Below are 15,591 nucleotides of genomic sequence, written 5' to 3'. Positions count from 1 at the left end.
ATGTGATCTGCTTCCCTGGACTTGGACAGAGAGGCTGTACCTGTGTTTTCTGATATTTTACTAGACTAGGTTTTAGAACAGTCTGTGCCCCAGGAAGAGTGTAATGAGGAAGGAAACCCAGCCCTTGGGTGCTTGCCTAGAAAAATGGAAGTATTGCTGTGGCATGGATAGAGGTATTAAGTTATTAATATGTGCTGGGTCTGTGTCACTGTGCCTCTGCAGCTTTGCTATCTCATTTAAAGTCTGACTTACTGTGCCCGTCCCTTTATAAACATACCACTGCTTGTGTTCAACTCTGCTGGCTTTGCTGTTTATTTGGAGCCCAAGTACTATAAAGTAATTATTAGAAAACTTTAACTTTATATTCAAAGGTTTATTTGTGGTCTTTGTGTTTACTAGGAAGAAGCATGAGAATACTGACCTAAAGGTTTTGATATTGAGAAGGAGAATCATAAGTAAATTATGCCTTTTAAAATAATGCTTATATTAATTTTAAGTGGTTTTATTTGGAGAGTGGACTGATGACTTTGCATTTTTGAAATAACGGTATTGAAGCAGCCTGCAGAGAGTCCCGTTCTGCAAATCTTCCCCCTTTCTGATAATCATTGGCTAATTAATTTCTGTAAGAACGTTTAAAAATATTACTAGTTAAATAATACAAAGAGAATCAGTTAAGGCTCAATAGCGTTCAGCCGGCATGTGGTGAACGGGGAAAAGCATAGTGTCTTAATTAAAAGAAATGCAGGAAACTTAGTTATTGGAAAGTATTTTTCACTGCTAGAGGATTTGTGGGTGACTAAGAAATTTATAGACTTGAGTTTTTTATTTTTTAAATAAAAGCCAGATACATGTCTTCATCCTTTGGCTTGTTGACTCAATTTACTTGGATGGAATTTTTCAACATTTAAAACAAATTAAAATTCATGAATCATTTCTGCTTAAAGGCACAAGCTTTTATAGATACAACAGTTAAGACTTAACTGGTTACATACATAAATACTGTTTTGGATATGTAAATTTTGTACTTGCTCCCTTAAAAAAATGCAGATGAAAGTTTTAATAGTTGGGATACAGCAGGGATTACCTGTTATACGATAATTATTGTTTGAATAACTGTTTATTTTAGCATTGCTTCATCTCTCTCTCTCTCTCTCTCTCTCTCTCATTTCCTGCTAAAGTAACAACTTGTTTGCAGGACAGATGTGAAGAAAACATCCCACCATGGCAGAGGGCAACGACGTGGTTTGTAAAGATGTTTTGTGCTGCCTTTGGTGTAGTCTACAATTTTTGTATAGTTATTGAGAGAGGTTTTTCAGCTTTACTGTAGTGATCCATGCTTGCTCTTGAATTCTTAGGTTTTGTTGCTCTGTGCTGGTGTGGTGTGACCCTGTTCAGGAGGGGAAGGTGTTGTTTCACCCAGGGTACATCGGTATTAGATTAGGATCAGCATTGTTTTATTCCATGGTAAATGCAGCATGTGAATTTTTTTTAATTGTTTTAATTATTGTGGCCAGTTGATTGCTGGTACAGCTAAGTGAGCTTTTCCACAAGCATTTTGTAAATGTGGCAGGCTTTATTGTGAGGTTTCATTTTGTGCTTTTCTGGAATTTGCTTAAAAACATGATTTGGGGGAGGTAGGTGAGCAGTCAGTGCGTGTCAGCAGAAAATGACAATTGTTCCAGATCAAAATGTATGTCCTCTTTCAAATATATTATTTCAAGAATATTTTGATTTTATGTAGTTCAGGATTTTCTTGGGAGGCTCATTTCTCTGCTGCTGCAGTAACCAGTCACTGTAGCACAGCTCTAGGCACCGTGTTGGTGTTCTGAGAAGTACCAGCTGTGGCTTTTCGCCTCTGGACTTCCTTTGCAGAGGAAAGAGGGAGCAAGGTGAGGTGTTTGCAGCCATTCATGTGCACATGCATATGTACTGCTGAGAACTTGAAGTTGCATTGGAATGTAAAATTTTTAAGTAAAAAAAAAAAAGGCAAGGTAAAATAGTAGACAAATTGGGAAGCAAAGCTGAATACACTCTTTTGGATGTTCCTTGCTAAGGCTGCTTTGTATATAATGTCCATAATTTGTACATAAAAGTCCATAATGGACTTCACTGTGTTCATTTTTTGTAGGAGGGATTTTAAAGAACACTGGAATCGTTGAGAGTGAATTTTGTTACATGAGCCAGATAATTAGTGTTTGAGCATCAGCTATAGCTGGAAAATGTGTCTGCAAAAGCAAACCTGTCCAGTCTTGTCCCTTGAAAGGCTTCTTCTTGTTATATGACCCTTGCTTTTCTCATGCAGCCTGCCCTCGTGTTTGACTGAGCTCCATCCACCTGTGAATGGTGTTTGAATCTGGGAACTTCACCAAGGAACATGTGTGTGCCCCGTGGAGCTGCTCCATCTGTGGGCATTTGAGGGCTCCTTTATGATCTTCACCAAGTTCAGTGTGTTGGTCTTGACAGACTGTGAAAGACACTAGGAGGGAAAAACACTGTGGAGCTGTGAAGAGCTGTTTTAGGGAAGAAGTATATGAATAATAAGGAAGAACTGGCAAACATTTGAATTTGTCTTGGTAAAACAAAATTATAGAAATCTTTAGTGTCTCTTTTTTTTTTCTTTTTTTTTTTGTACAAAGCGATAGAGGAGGAATTTATAGGTTATTAAGACTGAAAACTTTGTAGTAACCCAGCATTCTCATGCTGTTTATTCTCTTCCACCTCCCACAACATTTTATTTCTCTTGTAATAATTAGTTTGAACTTTCCTCTATTTCTCTGGATCAAGTAATTTTCATACAACTTCAGGATTTTTTTATATGCTTTAAATCTTTCTTCTAAATAATGTTTTTTATAACAAAAAAAAAGCCATGAATACATTATAATTTCAATTTTCATGGTGTGTGAAAGATTTCTGCACTAGGTCTTTATTGTTTTTGAAGAATTCATCACCCTAGTTAAGAAGCTTAATATAAATTAAAGAAGGTATTAAGGAACATTAAGACATCAAAATGTGGAGCGTTCTTTTCCTTTCGATTGCTCCAAATGCAAACAAGTTGAATAAAATGCAATCAAAGGGCCTGTTTGGAGAACATTGAGTGGCTTTACAGCTGTGCTGTAGAGAACCTCTGGTAAGAGCATAATTCAAATAAAAAGGCCTTTCTTTCCTCCTCCTAATTCTCTTTGTTGTGGTGACAACAGAGTACAAGCCCGATAAAAATTTAATCACCTTATCTTTTTAAAGCAAATTGCATATTTGTTTACACACAATATACATAACATGAAAAAGAAAAAGCTGCTATCCAATCCCCCTCCCCTTCTAATCGCATTAAAGGCCCTTGCCTAGAAGTTTAAAAAAAAAAATTTAAATGTTTTATTCTTTATTCTGAAGTCCCATTGTTCAGGATTGCTTTATAAAGGCAGCCCAGGGGAAGATGAATATCACCAAACTTAAACTCTGGACCAGCGCTGAGCAGCAGATGCCTGGGGTGTCAGCGGAGTTGGTCCAGCTTAACTGGCTTCTGCAGTGCCTACTCCACATCAAGAGTTTTGCAGGCAAGATGGGAGGATTACAGACAGGCCTGCGGATCCAGCACTTTGATTCGAGGCTGCTTTGTAATGAATTGCCTTTGATTGTGTGTCAGATCTGCTAACCTGAACTTTTTCCGCATTGTATACATTTCTGAAAGGCTGCTGTAGGAAAGATTGGGTATTGGTGCTGGTTTTGTTGTTGTTGTTCCCTTTTCACTAGGCTGATAAAGTTTTAGCCCCCTGTGTTAAATGCAAAACCTGTTTTCAGTTGTTTCTGCTCACCTTGGTGCACACAACATGAGCATTGTTGGTTTTGTTTATTTACTGTTTTATAGGTACTGGAGTGCTGACAAAAACACAGTCAGAAGTATCTTCTGGCCCACTGCAGAGTGGGTGTTGGGAGCTCCCTCACTGGAGAGAAACTTAGTGCCAGAGATATGACATGGGTTTTAAAATTATGAAAACTCCTGTGCTTACTAATTCCTTGATCTGTTTTTGCATACCTAACTGTACTCTTTATGGACATGTTTGTCATATTGTTCCTCTTGATTTGAGAATTTAATCAGCAAAGACTACCTCAACAATAAAACTTGTCCTGTACTACAGCTGTCATAGACTCCTCCAAATTTTACTCATTATGTTAATGTCTGCATGTTTCTTTAGAAGTCTCCCAGGAAGGGAGAGAACTTCTTAAGAGGTCCAGTGACAGTAGTTGGGATTTTTAAGATACTATTCTGACTTTCACTGTTATGAATGGTCTTAGATATTTCACGCAGACCTGCCTGTAATTTTTCTATTGTTGAATTGTAACAAGAGCCTGTCAGTATCCCCAGGGTTCCAACTACATTGCATGTATTTGTGTTAATAATTTGATGCCCTTATTAGTTCCATTTTTTTTTTTTCACAGTTGCTCTTGTAGTACACTGGGCATTTTCCATGCACTCAGGTTTTGCTTCAGGGAGCTTGAAGAACGTGTAGACAAAAATCACAGCATCAGTATGAGAGGTGCCTCTCCCTGCAGGTATGCTGGGAGAATGAGTACAGTGCTTAGGCACCATCTCAATGACTGCATGGACCTTGAGTGACCATCAAGTGAAAACAGAGTTTTAATAATTGCTGGTGTGATGTATCAGCTGGCATAATTGCAGCCTTGTTACTGCACTGAAAGCCCATGCAGTAATCAATTTGAAAATTTCCTTTAGGCTACTGGAACAGTGTTGGATTTGAGGCCAGAAATATTACCGTAGTGGTTGTCTTTTAGCCCTGACAGTTGATCCATTGTGTTTTGTGGACACTTAATTTGTGTAGCCTGGGCATAGTCCGTGGTGCACGGGAGTATCCTGTGTAACCTGTACTGAGTTAGTCTCTGGCATACAGAAGCACAAAGTTGTGTAGAGCGTACAAGGAATAGTTGTGGTCCAGCAGTGCAAGGTATAAATCCATCTGCTCTTTAGGGGAGTTGCCCTAGGAGGACTTTGCCAACAGATGGTTGTGGCACACTGTACAATGGCAGCTGAAAGGTGTGTTGGTCTATGAAATGAGGTCAATTTTTGTATTCTCAACCAGTTTTAAAGTATGGCCAACTAGCCAAGAGGTGATGACCTTAAGTATGTCACTTCATTTCCGTGCTTTCATTTAGGGCTGAAGGGCATGTTGGATTAGGATACATTTTGGAAAACCCACTGTGATAACTGCAAATATCCTTCTGAAGTGTGTGTCCGCTTGTGTAGACTTACTTAAATAATGAGATGGCTGCAGAGCAGTGGTATGATACGTGGTGGGGATTTTTCAAGTGCAGAAATCTGTCCTGCTACATGGCTTAGGATGACAGTGCTCCATTTGCTCTGATGTTCAATAATAACATTTTATTTTTGCCAAAAAAGAAGGTTAAAATGTGGTTGTGTTATGTAAATTTGGGAAATCAAATAATATATCCTGGTCATCTTGCTGGAAGTGAAGTATAAAACTGAACAAATGGCATATTCAGTGCAATGTGGTATGCTGGGTCTCCTCAGTGTAGATGACAGGAGGGAGGAGAAGGAAGTGGCAGGCAAGGCGTGCACAGGGAAGGACACTATTGATACCCATTCAGCTCCCAGTAGACATAGTGTGGTAATGGAGTCTGTGCTCCATTTAGCAATATGAAAAATATCAGACTGAAAATCAAGACGCTGACTTCATGCAGGGGGTATGGCAGACTAATTAAAGAAAAAAATGTGTACCAGTTGAGCCTATAAAACTCTTCCTGACCTTGAGAAAACTCCCAAAGAGCTGTGGGAAACTCCAATCTGTCCCCTCTGAACTTTTTTGTGTTGTTGTTTAAATATAGTAACTGCTTTTTTAATTAAAAAGAAAAATTAGATGGCATTTCAAATTGTGTCCATGGTGCCTTGGGGACCTATTACAGTACAAATTACCCTCTACTATTTAGTGAGGTCTTGTTTACTATTGTGTGAAGCGAGGGTTACCAGTGTAAGGATATAGGACAAGAAGGGCCCTTCTTTGAAAGTCTGGCTCTGCACATGAAAGTGACGCCAGCAATTGGAAGCAATTTGTGGAATTGTTTGATTATATTAATTATGGCACCAGCAAACAGTGCTTGGGAAACAGTTTTGTTTTCTTGCATTCTTTCTTGATTGCTTGCAGCAAAAGCCAAGATACAAAATGTGCCTTTAAGGACTGCCGGAGAGCGCAGTTCAAGCCATTGTGTAGAATTGGCACCGAGCTTGAAAGGGTTGTGTCCGCTTGATGTGAGAGTTTTCCAAATACAGCTTCGGCCTGAACTTCACCTAGGTCAGCCTCTTGAATTAAAACAGCTTCTGTCTTCCTCATCAAGGAAGATTAGCTCTTTCCCTGCTAAGAAGGAGCCCATAATGAAATCCATGTTATTTCCAGTAGTACCACCTCTTATAATAATGTCTTTTAGTCCAAAAGCCTGTATAAACTTAACAAATTGATACACAAGACTCAATTCTGCTCACCACTGAACTGCAGCCTTCTCTGATGTGGTACAGGGCAGCTGTTCCCCAATTTATGGGAAAATGTTTTATTAGTTAAGGATTTCCAAACAGTCTGCCAAGCTGAGACTGCGGGAATAGCTCTGCTGATGCAGACTGCCTGTCACAGCAGTGTTTGGTTGGGACATGGGGCAGTCTACTTCTGCTCAAAATGGCCATAAAATGTTTTTTTTTCTTGCCTCTGTCATCAAACAATGAATTATGGATGTTTTGCATAGATCCCAAACACCACACTGAGGCATTAGTATGATTCAGGAAGGAGTCTCCTTTCTGGTCTCCTTGGAGGCTGGTTGCTCTCTGACCAACTTCATGTTGTAGTCCTATTAATATTAACAAGCCAGGCGAGGTGGTAATAGCTGATCTTCTACTGGCAAGAAGAGAAAAATGAATCTACTGTGGATTTTGGAACTCCAGCAGAATATTTGAGAGAGCTGACAAGAGATATGGGAAAGGTGGTGTGAATTCAAAAGAGAATTACTGGAGAATTGCAAAGGGATTTACATAAGTAAAATTCACTCCCTGATCTGTGAAAGTAATTGCAGCTCAAATCCTGAGCTCCTGAGGGTAGTAAGGAAAGGAGTATTCCTTGTTTCTTCAGTGAATCTCTGGTCAACTGTTGCATTAAAATTGTCCTGGTAATCATATTGTACTTGTTCATCATGGTGATGAATACCTGGGAACAGAGTAGATTGGCTCCTGTAGAACTGTACTTAAATACTTTGCCTAAAGAAAGTTCATAGGTGTTGACATACTGACCGTGATGTCAGGGAGAGAATTCCTGCCTGATCCCAGGCTCCAATTAGTTCAGGACACAGTTTCATTCCTTCTCTTTCTGAAGCAACATATGTTAATGACAGGCAGATGGGATGCCAAGCTAGATAGGACCAGCAGTCTCTAGATGACCAGTGATCCAGTCTGCTAGATGTGGTGTGGTGTATCTGATGTTCCTGGTATAGTGTTTATGGGTAGAGTAACACAGGGTTTTTTTGTCCTTGGAAGGCTCATAAAGATCTCATTTTTCATGATTAGTTTGGGGTTTTTTTGTGATTTTGGTGTTTGGTTTGGTTTGTTTTTTGGTGTGGTGATTTTTTTTCATTTTTTGGTTTGGTTTTTTTTGCTGGGATATTGATGGTGAAAAACGACCACCTTTAGCTTGAATAAAATCAAAGGGTAGGATTGTTGGGTATCTTTAGCAGAGGAGCAGAGTTGCTAGCTGATAGCTCAATGTAAAGAGTTGAAGCAACAGGATGCTACATTTTCTGTTATTCTTGCATGCTTTCTGCCTGACTGTATAGATAACTCTAACAAGAGGGCTGGGCAAACTGATCCTCTTATTTTGGAATGCTTCTGCTTTTTGTTTCAATTAAAAGTCCAGAATGTTACTTTAGGGATATTGCATGAATTTTTCATGATTTTAGAACACAGATAACTGTTTTATAGAACTGCTGATGTGTTTTGGGACTAGGTGGAAAACTAACTTGTGCTTGCTATTGTATTGCATGAGAACCAGCTCTTATACCTCTGGTAATTCTATTTATTTTGCTGGAAACCAATGATAAATTTATTAGTCTTGTTTTAAAGTTAATCACAATCTGAAACAGATAGGAGTGCTGCTTTATTTGAATCTCTTTGGACGAAGGTAAATAAGTTTTTTAAGTCTTGGATATGAATATACATAGCTGTTGCAAGAAAAAAAAAGGAATTAGTTTTGTGTTGTGCTTAAGTACAGGATTTTCAAGTCCTGCAGTACTGGCAAAAAGTTTCTATTTCCATTCCATCATTGCAGTAAGGTAGGGGAGAGGCTGGTCTTCATCCACTCTCTGGTGCAGCCCCTCTACATCCGACTGTGGCATGGATGTCTCCATCTGGGGCTCTAATTATTTCTGATTTTCAGGTCAACTGGCTTTTGTACTCTCTGTTAGCAGGAGAGTTGATGCAGGCACACACTCTCTAACTGTGTAATTAGGGTTCAGGTTCTGAGGGTTCAATTTAAGGAAATCCTGAAATTGTGAAAACCAGCTGTTACGAATGATCCATTGTGAGTGAGGATTATCCCCAACCCTTTGCCTCTTTCAAGTTTTGCTCCTTTTTTTTTTTTTCCTTCCCTTGGGAAGAAAGAAAAATGTCTGCCTGTCATATTAAAAGGTTACATTTGCCTCGGATAAAAATTATTTCCAACATCAAATGTACTATGTTCGCTCATTCTCTGATGTTCAGTCAATTTTTAACATTTGAATGTTGACAGGAGACAGGAAGTTGCAGGTAGCCGAGTCTTCTACCTGCAGCGTTCAAAAAGAAGTGAATAGGACATTTTGTTTACAGAAGGTAAAGCAAGTTCAGTTTCCCACTGAAAGTCTGCTCACAAATTCCTGAATGGAATGGAAGGCTTGGCGATAATATTAGCAAGTTAAGAGTAGTCTAGCCGTTTCTTAATATGTAATGCAAAAAGGAATAGTTTCTCTTCCTATGGTAGCTACTGGTGTAGCCTTACTGTGCTTCTTCTTAACAGTGTCATAAGAATCCTGAGCCAGCGCTTTTCCACCAAACCATGGCAAGTACCAGTGTAGGGGGGTGGTGTTAATACATTGGCTAATTTTCCTGTTGGTAGGATGGGCTTTTAATTTTGGCTTGAAAGGAAAGTTCTCATTGATTGGGAGACTTGAATTCTTTTAACATGATTTTTTTTTTCTCTATTCCAATTCTTGATGCAGTAAAAAAACTGTGTAATCATCCATGCAAATACTTTTGTGTTCATTGGTGCTCACCGGGATAGTTAGCAATAAACTTTTTTTACAAGTGTGCATATGAGAAGGGAGTTGTTGAAGTTCAGCAAAATAAATTATTCTCCCTGGCTGTGCTGGAGAGCGTGCCCTGCACCTATATTATTACACCTGTTTTCAATGATGGGTTTATCAGTTGCTTAAAAGTTACTCCTGTCTCTGGCTGGGCTACAAGGAGATACTGTATTATCTTGCTTCTCATCTAAAATGTGTCTGGCATTCAGTCTTTAGAATCTTCCGTTCAAACACAACGTTTCATTAGCTTTGTTGGAGGCAGGACTATTCCTAAATATTGAAGAGATCTGTGAAAATAGGAAATGGAAATGGAAAATTTGAAAAAGAGTTGGAAAATGAGAGAGAGAAATAAAACTCCTGAAGGGCTGAATAGCAAGTGCAATTTGGGAGTCAAGGAAGGAGGAGCTGAAAATTAGAAAGAAATAGCAGAGACCACCCTTAGAGACCTTTGAAGGAGCAGGAGAGCAGAAGGCTAATAAGAGAAAAAAGTCAACAAAACTGACAGAGGATGTTGATAAGGAATGACAGCATTAAGTGAAGGAGGATGTGAAGTGGGAAGTTGTATAAAAGGTAAAGTAGAATCCACGTTAAACAGGTAACAGTTGAAATTAAAAGGTATATGGGCAAAAAGCACGGTGGTACTCCCTCACCCTGCAAAGGAGTTAAAGGAGCAGATACTGTATCAGCTTTTGTCCTCCTTTCAGTGAAGAAGTAGTAAAAACAAAGCAAAAGCAAACCCTGCTGGCTATGGCCATGTGTGTGTGTTGTGATTTGTGTCCTGGTCGGCACTCCCAGCAGGGCTGGTGTGGACACTGTCCCACGGGATCCACAGGAGGGTGTTCATCGCCCTGTTCTGGTCTCTGGATTAATGTAAGGAGAAAACTAAGGTTTATAGAAACCTAAAACCTGGGAGTATCTTCACTGGGGGGAGGGAGGGGAGCTAAATTCATTCTCTATATTTATACACAGGAAGGGGTCCAGAATTCTACAATGTGAAATTTCCGTATGATATTACTGAAATCTGCATGTTTCTATGCAAATTTCTTGCATGAATAATTATAAAACTCGAGGCTCCAATGCTCTTAACTATGTAAGACACAGCAAATCACTAAGCTGCTAGCTTTTTATTTGTGAAAATTGTGTAAAATATTATGTTTATCCTTTATTTTGTGCATGTAACATTTTTCTTAGACTTGGAAAATTTTTCCTGATGTGGTATTTGCTTTTCATTTGAATTTGAAAATTCACTTTTTTTACTATTTTTTATAAATGGATCAGTTTGGACTAAATCCTTCAGGCCATGCTGAGACAAAGGATATTAAAGAGCCCGTATTTTTATTTCTTAATTACTGACAATAGTTGAAACAAAAAGAATGAAGTAGATGAAACTGTTTTACAATTAGATTTTCATGTCTAACCTGGGTTAGTTGCTAAAAGCACATTTTGCATAAGACCTTGTCTGGGCACTTCTTGTTACAGACATGGTTTTGATGGGTGGGAATAAATTTGCTAAGCTTTCACATATCTTATGTGCCTTTGAGGATGGCCCATTAATAATATTAATATATAGGTATTTTCCATTGTTGTATGCAAAGCATTTCTTAGAACTTTGAAGCTGAAGTCTTTTTCTTTTTAACACACGGGCCTTTTCAATTTAATCCATTAGCAACTTGGCAAAATAAAGTAATTGTCCAACAGAAGAAGAAAAAAAAAATCTATTAACATTTGCTACAAATCCGAGTAGTACAGGCAGCACTTAATTAATGGAACAGATTTCTCACTATGTGTTCAAGCTAACATAGCTATTGTTCAGGAGAGATTAGACCCTTAATGTAAGTAAGTTAAACTAGACCTCCATCTAAAAATATCCGTCATTTCAGCTATTAAAGGTCTGATGTCTTCTTCGGTGACAGATATATTTCCCTTCATTTCCTTGGTTTTGTAAAATGTAAAGTATGCATTGTGTGTAACGCGAGAACTCCGCGGAGGTAGATGAAACCCCGATTGTGCCTGTCTCTCCCTGCCTGCTCCTTTGTGTCACAGAGCCTCCTCAGCCCTGAGACCTCCTGGCACCAGAGCAGAAAAACAGAAAATGCCATTTGTCAGGGTACGATGCCAGCCACCTAATCTGTTTGCAGAATAAGGGCCACGGGATCTGATTAGGTAATTTAGATACCTTGAGTTTAATAATACCTGAGCTGCCTTTGGCTGTCAGCCCGTCATTTCACTGGTAGGAACTACCACGTTCTTCCATTTCTTCTGCAAACTTCTTACCTGTAATACCTCATTTAGCCCAAATAGGTGTTAAGGGCTGCAGGTGAGGTATGTACCTTTACTTCTCCTATGTGGAAGTTGGCGATAGAGTGGAGGAGGTGAGATTGCGCAGTTTTCAATATGTTTTCCCCAGTAGAGTTCCACATGCAGCATATCATTTTTTCTTAAAAATGAAAATTTTCAAACATGAGATGCTTTGTTTGAACACCGAAGGTGCTGTGCCAGGTTTCAGATGTCAGGCTGTCTCACTGATGTCACTGGCAGTTTTTGAAGCTTGGTTTACCCAAAGTGGTTGTTTCACCCTCGTGGCTGAGACTTTCCCAACTTGCTGCTGTAGCTGAGTGTCTCTCTGGGGTGAGAGGCCGACCCTCACTGGGGGCATCACCCTTGTGGGCAAGGGCTTGCAGTGACAGCCTGGGTGCCTCACTTCATATACCCATAAGGGAAAATTTTGGCTGCAATTTTAATACCACATCTCCTCCCTTCCTCTCTCCTTTCCGCCAATTAGCATTTTTGAAAATTAGAGTCTAGCGAAGCCTGCTAACATAAATAAAAGTGTTTTAGGATTTGTTTGCTTTAATTAAAGTGTATCTTTCTGAAAGGATTTAGTTAAACATCTTTCTTAAACAGTGCTGTGCCAGTAACAGCAACATTAGTAATAGTGATAAGACCCAGAAAGGGAAACCAACTAGTAAGCAAAATGAAATGTTTCTTTGTCCAAAAAAATAAATGGTCTTCCCAAGAAAGTGGAGGAAACCCTGTGCAGGGAAACTTACATTTAGGTTGGTCAAAACAGTAGAAAACATAAAATATTAAATAAATCCTGCAAAGGTATAGAGCGAGGCTGTGTGAGATCACTCTTTTTGCTGGTTTTATTTTGTTTTTCTCTGTTTTGACTCTTGCTGTTTTTTTTTCTGGCAGGACCCAAGATGTTCTCAGAGCTTTCCAAATAGAAAATAAGTTGCTTTTCATGTAGTGATAAATTATTTTTCACAGTGAAGTTTGGAATGATTGTAAGGGTAACGATATTAATGGGATTTATATGAAAGCATCCAATTAAAAAATTGAAACAGCTGCATCAAACATGACTATACAATGTAATAAAATCATACAGTAAATATGTGGTCCCGCCACCCCATATTACCTAGTTTGATTAATTGAACCTTACACGTGCAAAGATAGTCATTATCAGACTTCTCAGCCATCAAGGAGGAACAGTCTCAATTATTTTCACAATGAAATAATCATTGCTTTTTTTGTGTTCTACCATCTGGAAAGAGAAAACAGCAGCTGCCATGACTGTGAAATGCAAGATCTTGCAGAACTGTACAAAGTTGATTCTGCTTGATGCTGGACTCCTGCAGCCTTAGTGTAGGCTGTAATTTATTTAGTTAAATACAAAACGTGCTGCTTTTCTCCTCTTTGGGGTGCTTGCATTTCATATATTATTTTTATTTTTTTTCCAAAAAAGCAAGACTGACCCCTTTCTCTCTAAAAGTATCCCTGTGGCTGCACTGCAGGGCCTTAGGGCTGGTGTACAGCATCTGGTTATGAGATGGCAAATGGGCAGTTTCCTGGTTTTGCTTCAACACTTCCTCGTTTCTTCCTTTCCCTTGGCCATGTGGTGGGAATGCCGCCTGGAACAATTTGCTCTCTGACACAGCAAGATGAGAAGGTGGGCTCTGGGGCCACATCCCCCTGCAATCAGCTGTGAGTGCCTCTGGACGTGTCTGAGCTGGAGCAAATCACCTGTGCCTGTAGACCTCCTGTCTCCAGTAAATCATAAGCATCTCAATCTTTTTGTCAGGCCGTGATATGAGAATCCACATCTGAATTTCAATATGAGGGGAGAGAAGCTGATAAAGTGTTTGAGATAAGGTTATGTGACACCATAGGTTAAAAATATCTGAACTAATTTTGGCCAAATGCCTGAGAACCACATTGCACCGTATTCAGGTGGCACTGAAAAGCTTCCGAGGAGTTTGCTGTCTTCTGCTTTGTACAAGCAGTTTTCGGCAGTGGTCCTTTAGGAGTTGCATCTCTCTTGTTTTACAGCGTTTCTTTGGACTTTGTTATCCTGCATTTCTTATCTAAAATGTCACCAATGCGTTGGAACTTATTATAAACCCTGGCCGTTTAGGAAGAAAAGGGCAAATATTTTTGTGTGGCACAAATGTCTGGAGAAAGACTCAAGTTAGATCCGTGGAATTCTGTGCAGGTTAATTCTAGTTCCAATAAACAATGCTATTTGTTCCAATAAACAAACACTGTGTTTTAACAGAACAAAAGACCCAGCAAACAAAACCAAACAAACAACCCCCCTAAACAAACACAAAACTGTATAACTTGCAGAGTGCAAATTATAAAATAAAGCAGTGTGCTTCTGGTAAATCTGGGAAATAGACTTAAAGGAATTCTAGAACCTTCTGACTCTTATGACTGTACATAATTTTAGTATTTTACTGGTTGTTTTTTATTCATGACTTGTATTTTTATAAATATTCTTAGTGATGACAAGAAACTTTGGGTATGTAAACTTTAGGTGTAAATAATAGGAAAGACCTGCTAAGTAAAAGGCTTAGACCAGGCAAGTTGGTCTGGCTTGTTTAAATTCTTGCCTGTGTTTAATAGTTTAAAAGCTGTAGATGGAAACAGAAAGATTTAGGATACTGCACTGGATTTGGGGATATCACTTTTGTAAACTTTGTTTAAAGACTTCTCTTATTTTTTGTGTAAGTTACCATATTCTAAAAGTCTGATGCAGAAATATGACTTTCCTAATGCACTTGATTTACTTTCTTATGTTCTTTGGTTGATTTCAGACGTAAACTTGGCTGCTTATTTTTTCTAGCTGTACTAAAATATGATGTTGAATGTGTTTATGATGTGTGTTCCTGTTCTCTTGCAGATGGGCTGAAGCCAGATACCAAGATGCTTCTTACTGTTGCCTCCAAGAAGAAATCTAAGGGAGGGAAGGGGGATATGACCAAGGAAGATGAAAGCAGCAAGAATGATTCAACCCAACCTGTCACTATCTCTCTTAGCTTTAAGAGATACGTCTTTGACACGCAGAAGAAAATGATTCAATCCTGAGAAGTAAGGGAGGCCTCTAATAGCACCTGAAAGTCCAGACTGAAATGATTTGAGGTGGAATGTATTTCTTTTCTGGACACATTAGACTTGTTCCTTCTTCACCAACAGAGCCTGGAAGCTTCTGCTGATTATGTGCCCCCTTCCATGATCTCTGCCATCTCATATTGTTTGTTAGAATTTGCTTATTTTGTCATCTTTGTGATGTGAATCTTTATGGTATCTCAGATAATGTCACCTGCCAGATGAGCACATTTGGGTGTACATTGTAATTGCACTGTTTTTCTGGAGAATTGTGTTGAAGTTTCTCTTGATTTAGAAGTTTGCCACCAGTATAAATCTAAATCAAGTCAGGATGTGAATTTCATGTGACCCACAAAGGGAAGCTGATTATTCTAAGGCTTACTTCCCTGAGCAAAGCAGGAGACAGAAAGCGCACAGTTTAATAGGTGAAACCTAAAATGGATGTTTCACATTCCTTCAGCTGCAGCTATGTAAGATGCTATCTGAGAGATGGTATGGATGTTTTTTATAAATATGATTTATATCTAGAAATGTTTTTCATATTAAACATAATAATGTGTGTGACTGAGAGTCTTAATTATTCTGTTTGCTGTTCCAAAGGTTCAGAACCTATCTTCAGTGGCATTTTATATAACTTTTCTGAATTTCCTGCCTGTTCTGCAGTGAATCCTATTCCAGAACTGTTTTCTCTGTTTTCTTTTTTTTTTTTTTTTTTTTTTTTTTTTTTTTTTTTTTTTTTTTTTTTGGAACCACAGTGTCTTTTGTGTGTGAAAGAAAAAGTTGCCTCTGGAAATAGTCAAGGACTTTATTTCATTAAAATAATGATAGAAGATTGCTGCATAAGCCTTGTAAAATGAATATCTC

At 38.7% G+C, this 15,591-nt stretch overlaps 1 protein-coding gene across 1 annotated transcript in view; it reads left to right on the top strand.

Annotated features, from left to right (window-relative positions):
• The window catches only part of EEFSEC (eukaryotic elongation factor, selenocysteine-tRNA specific), a 119,991-nt gene extending 104,700 nt beyond the window's left edge, over positions 1-15,291 (top strand). Inside the window, exon 7 of the mRNA XM_027700398.1 lies at positions 14,522-15,291. Within this exon, the coding sequence (XP_027556199.1) occupies positions 14,522-14,706 (185 nt within the window). The 3' untranslated portion in view covers positions 14,707-15,291. The remainder of the gene's footprint in view (positions 1-14,521) is intronic.
• The last annotated feature ends 300 nt before the right edge of the window (positions 15,292-15,591 follow it).

This window comes from Neopelma chrysocephalum, unplaced genomic scaffold, assembly GCF_003984885.1.
Source record: "Neopelma chrysocephalum unplaced genomic scaffold, ASM398488v2 Primary Assembly neopelma1_147, whole genome shotgun sequence".
NCBI classification, from domain to species: Eukaryota; Metazoa; Chordata; class Aves; order Passeriformes; family Pipridae; genus Neopelma; species Neopelma chrysocephalum.
The sequence above is the reverse complement of the archived record's forward strand: the minus strand, read 5'-3'. Positions and strand labels throughout refer to the sequence as shown.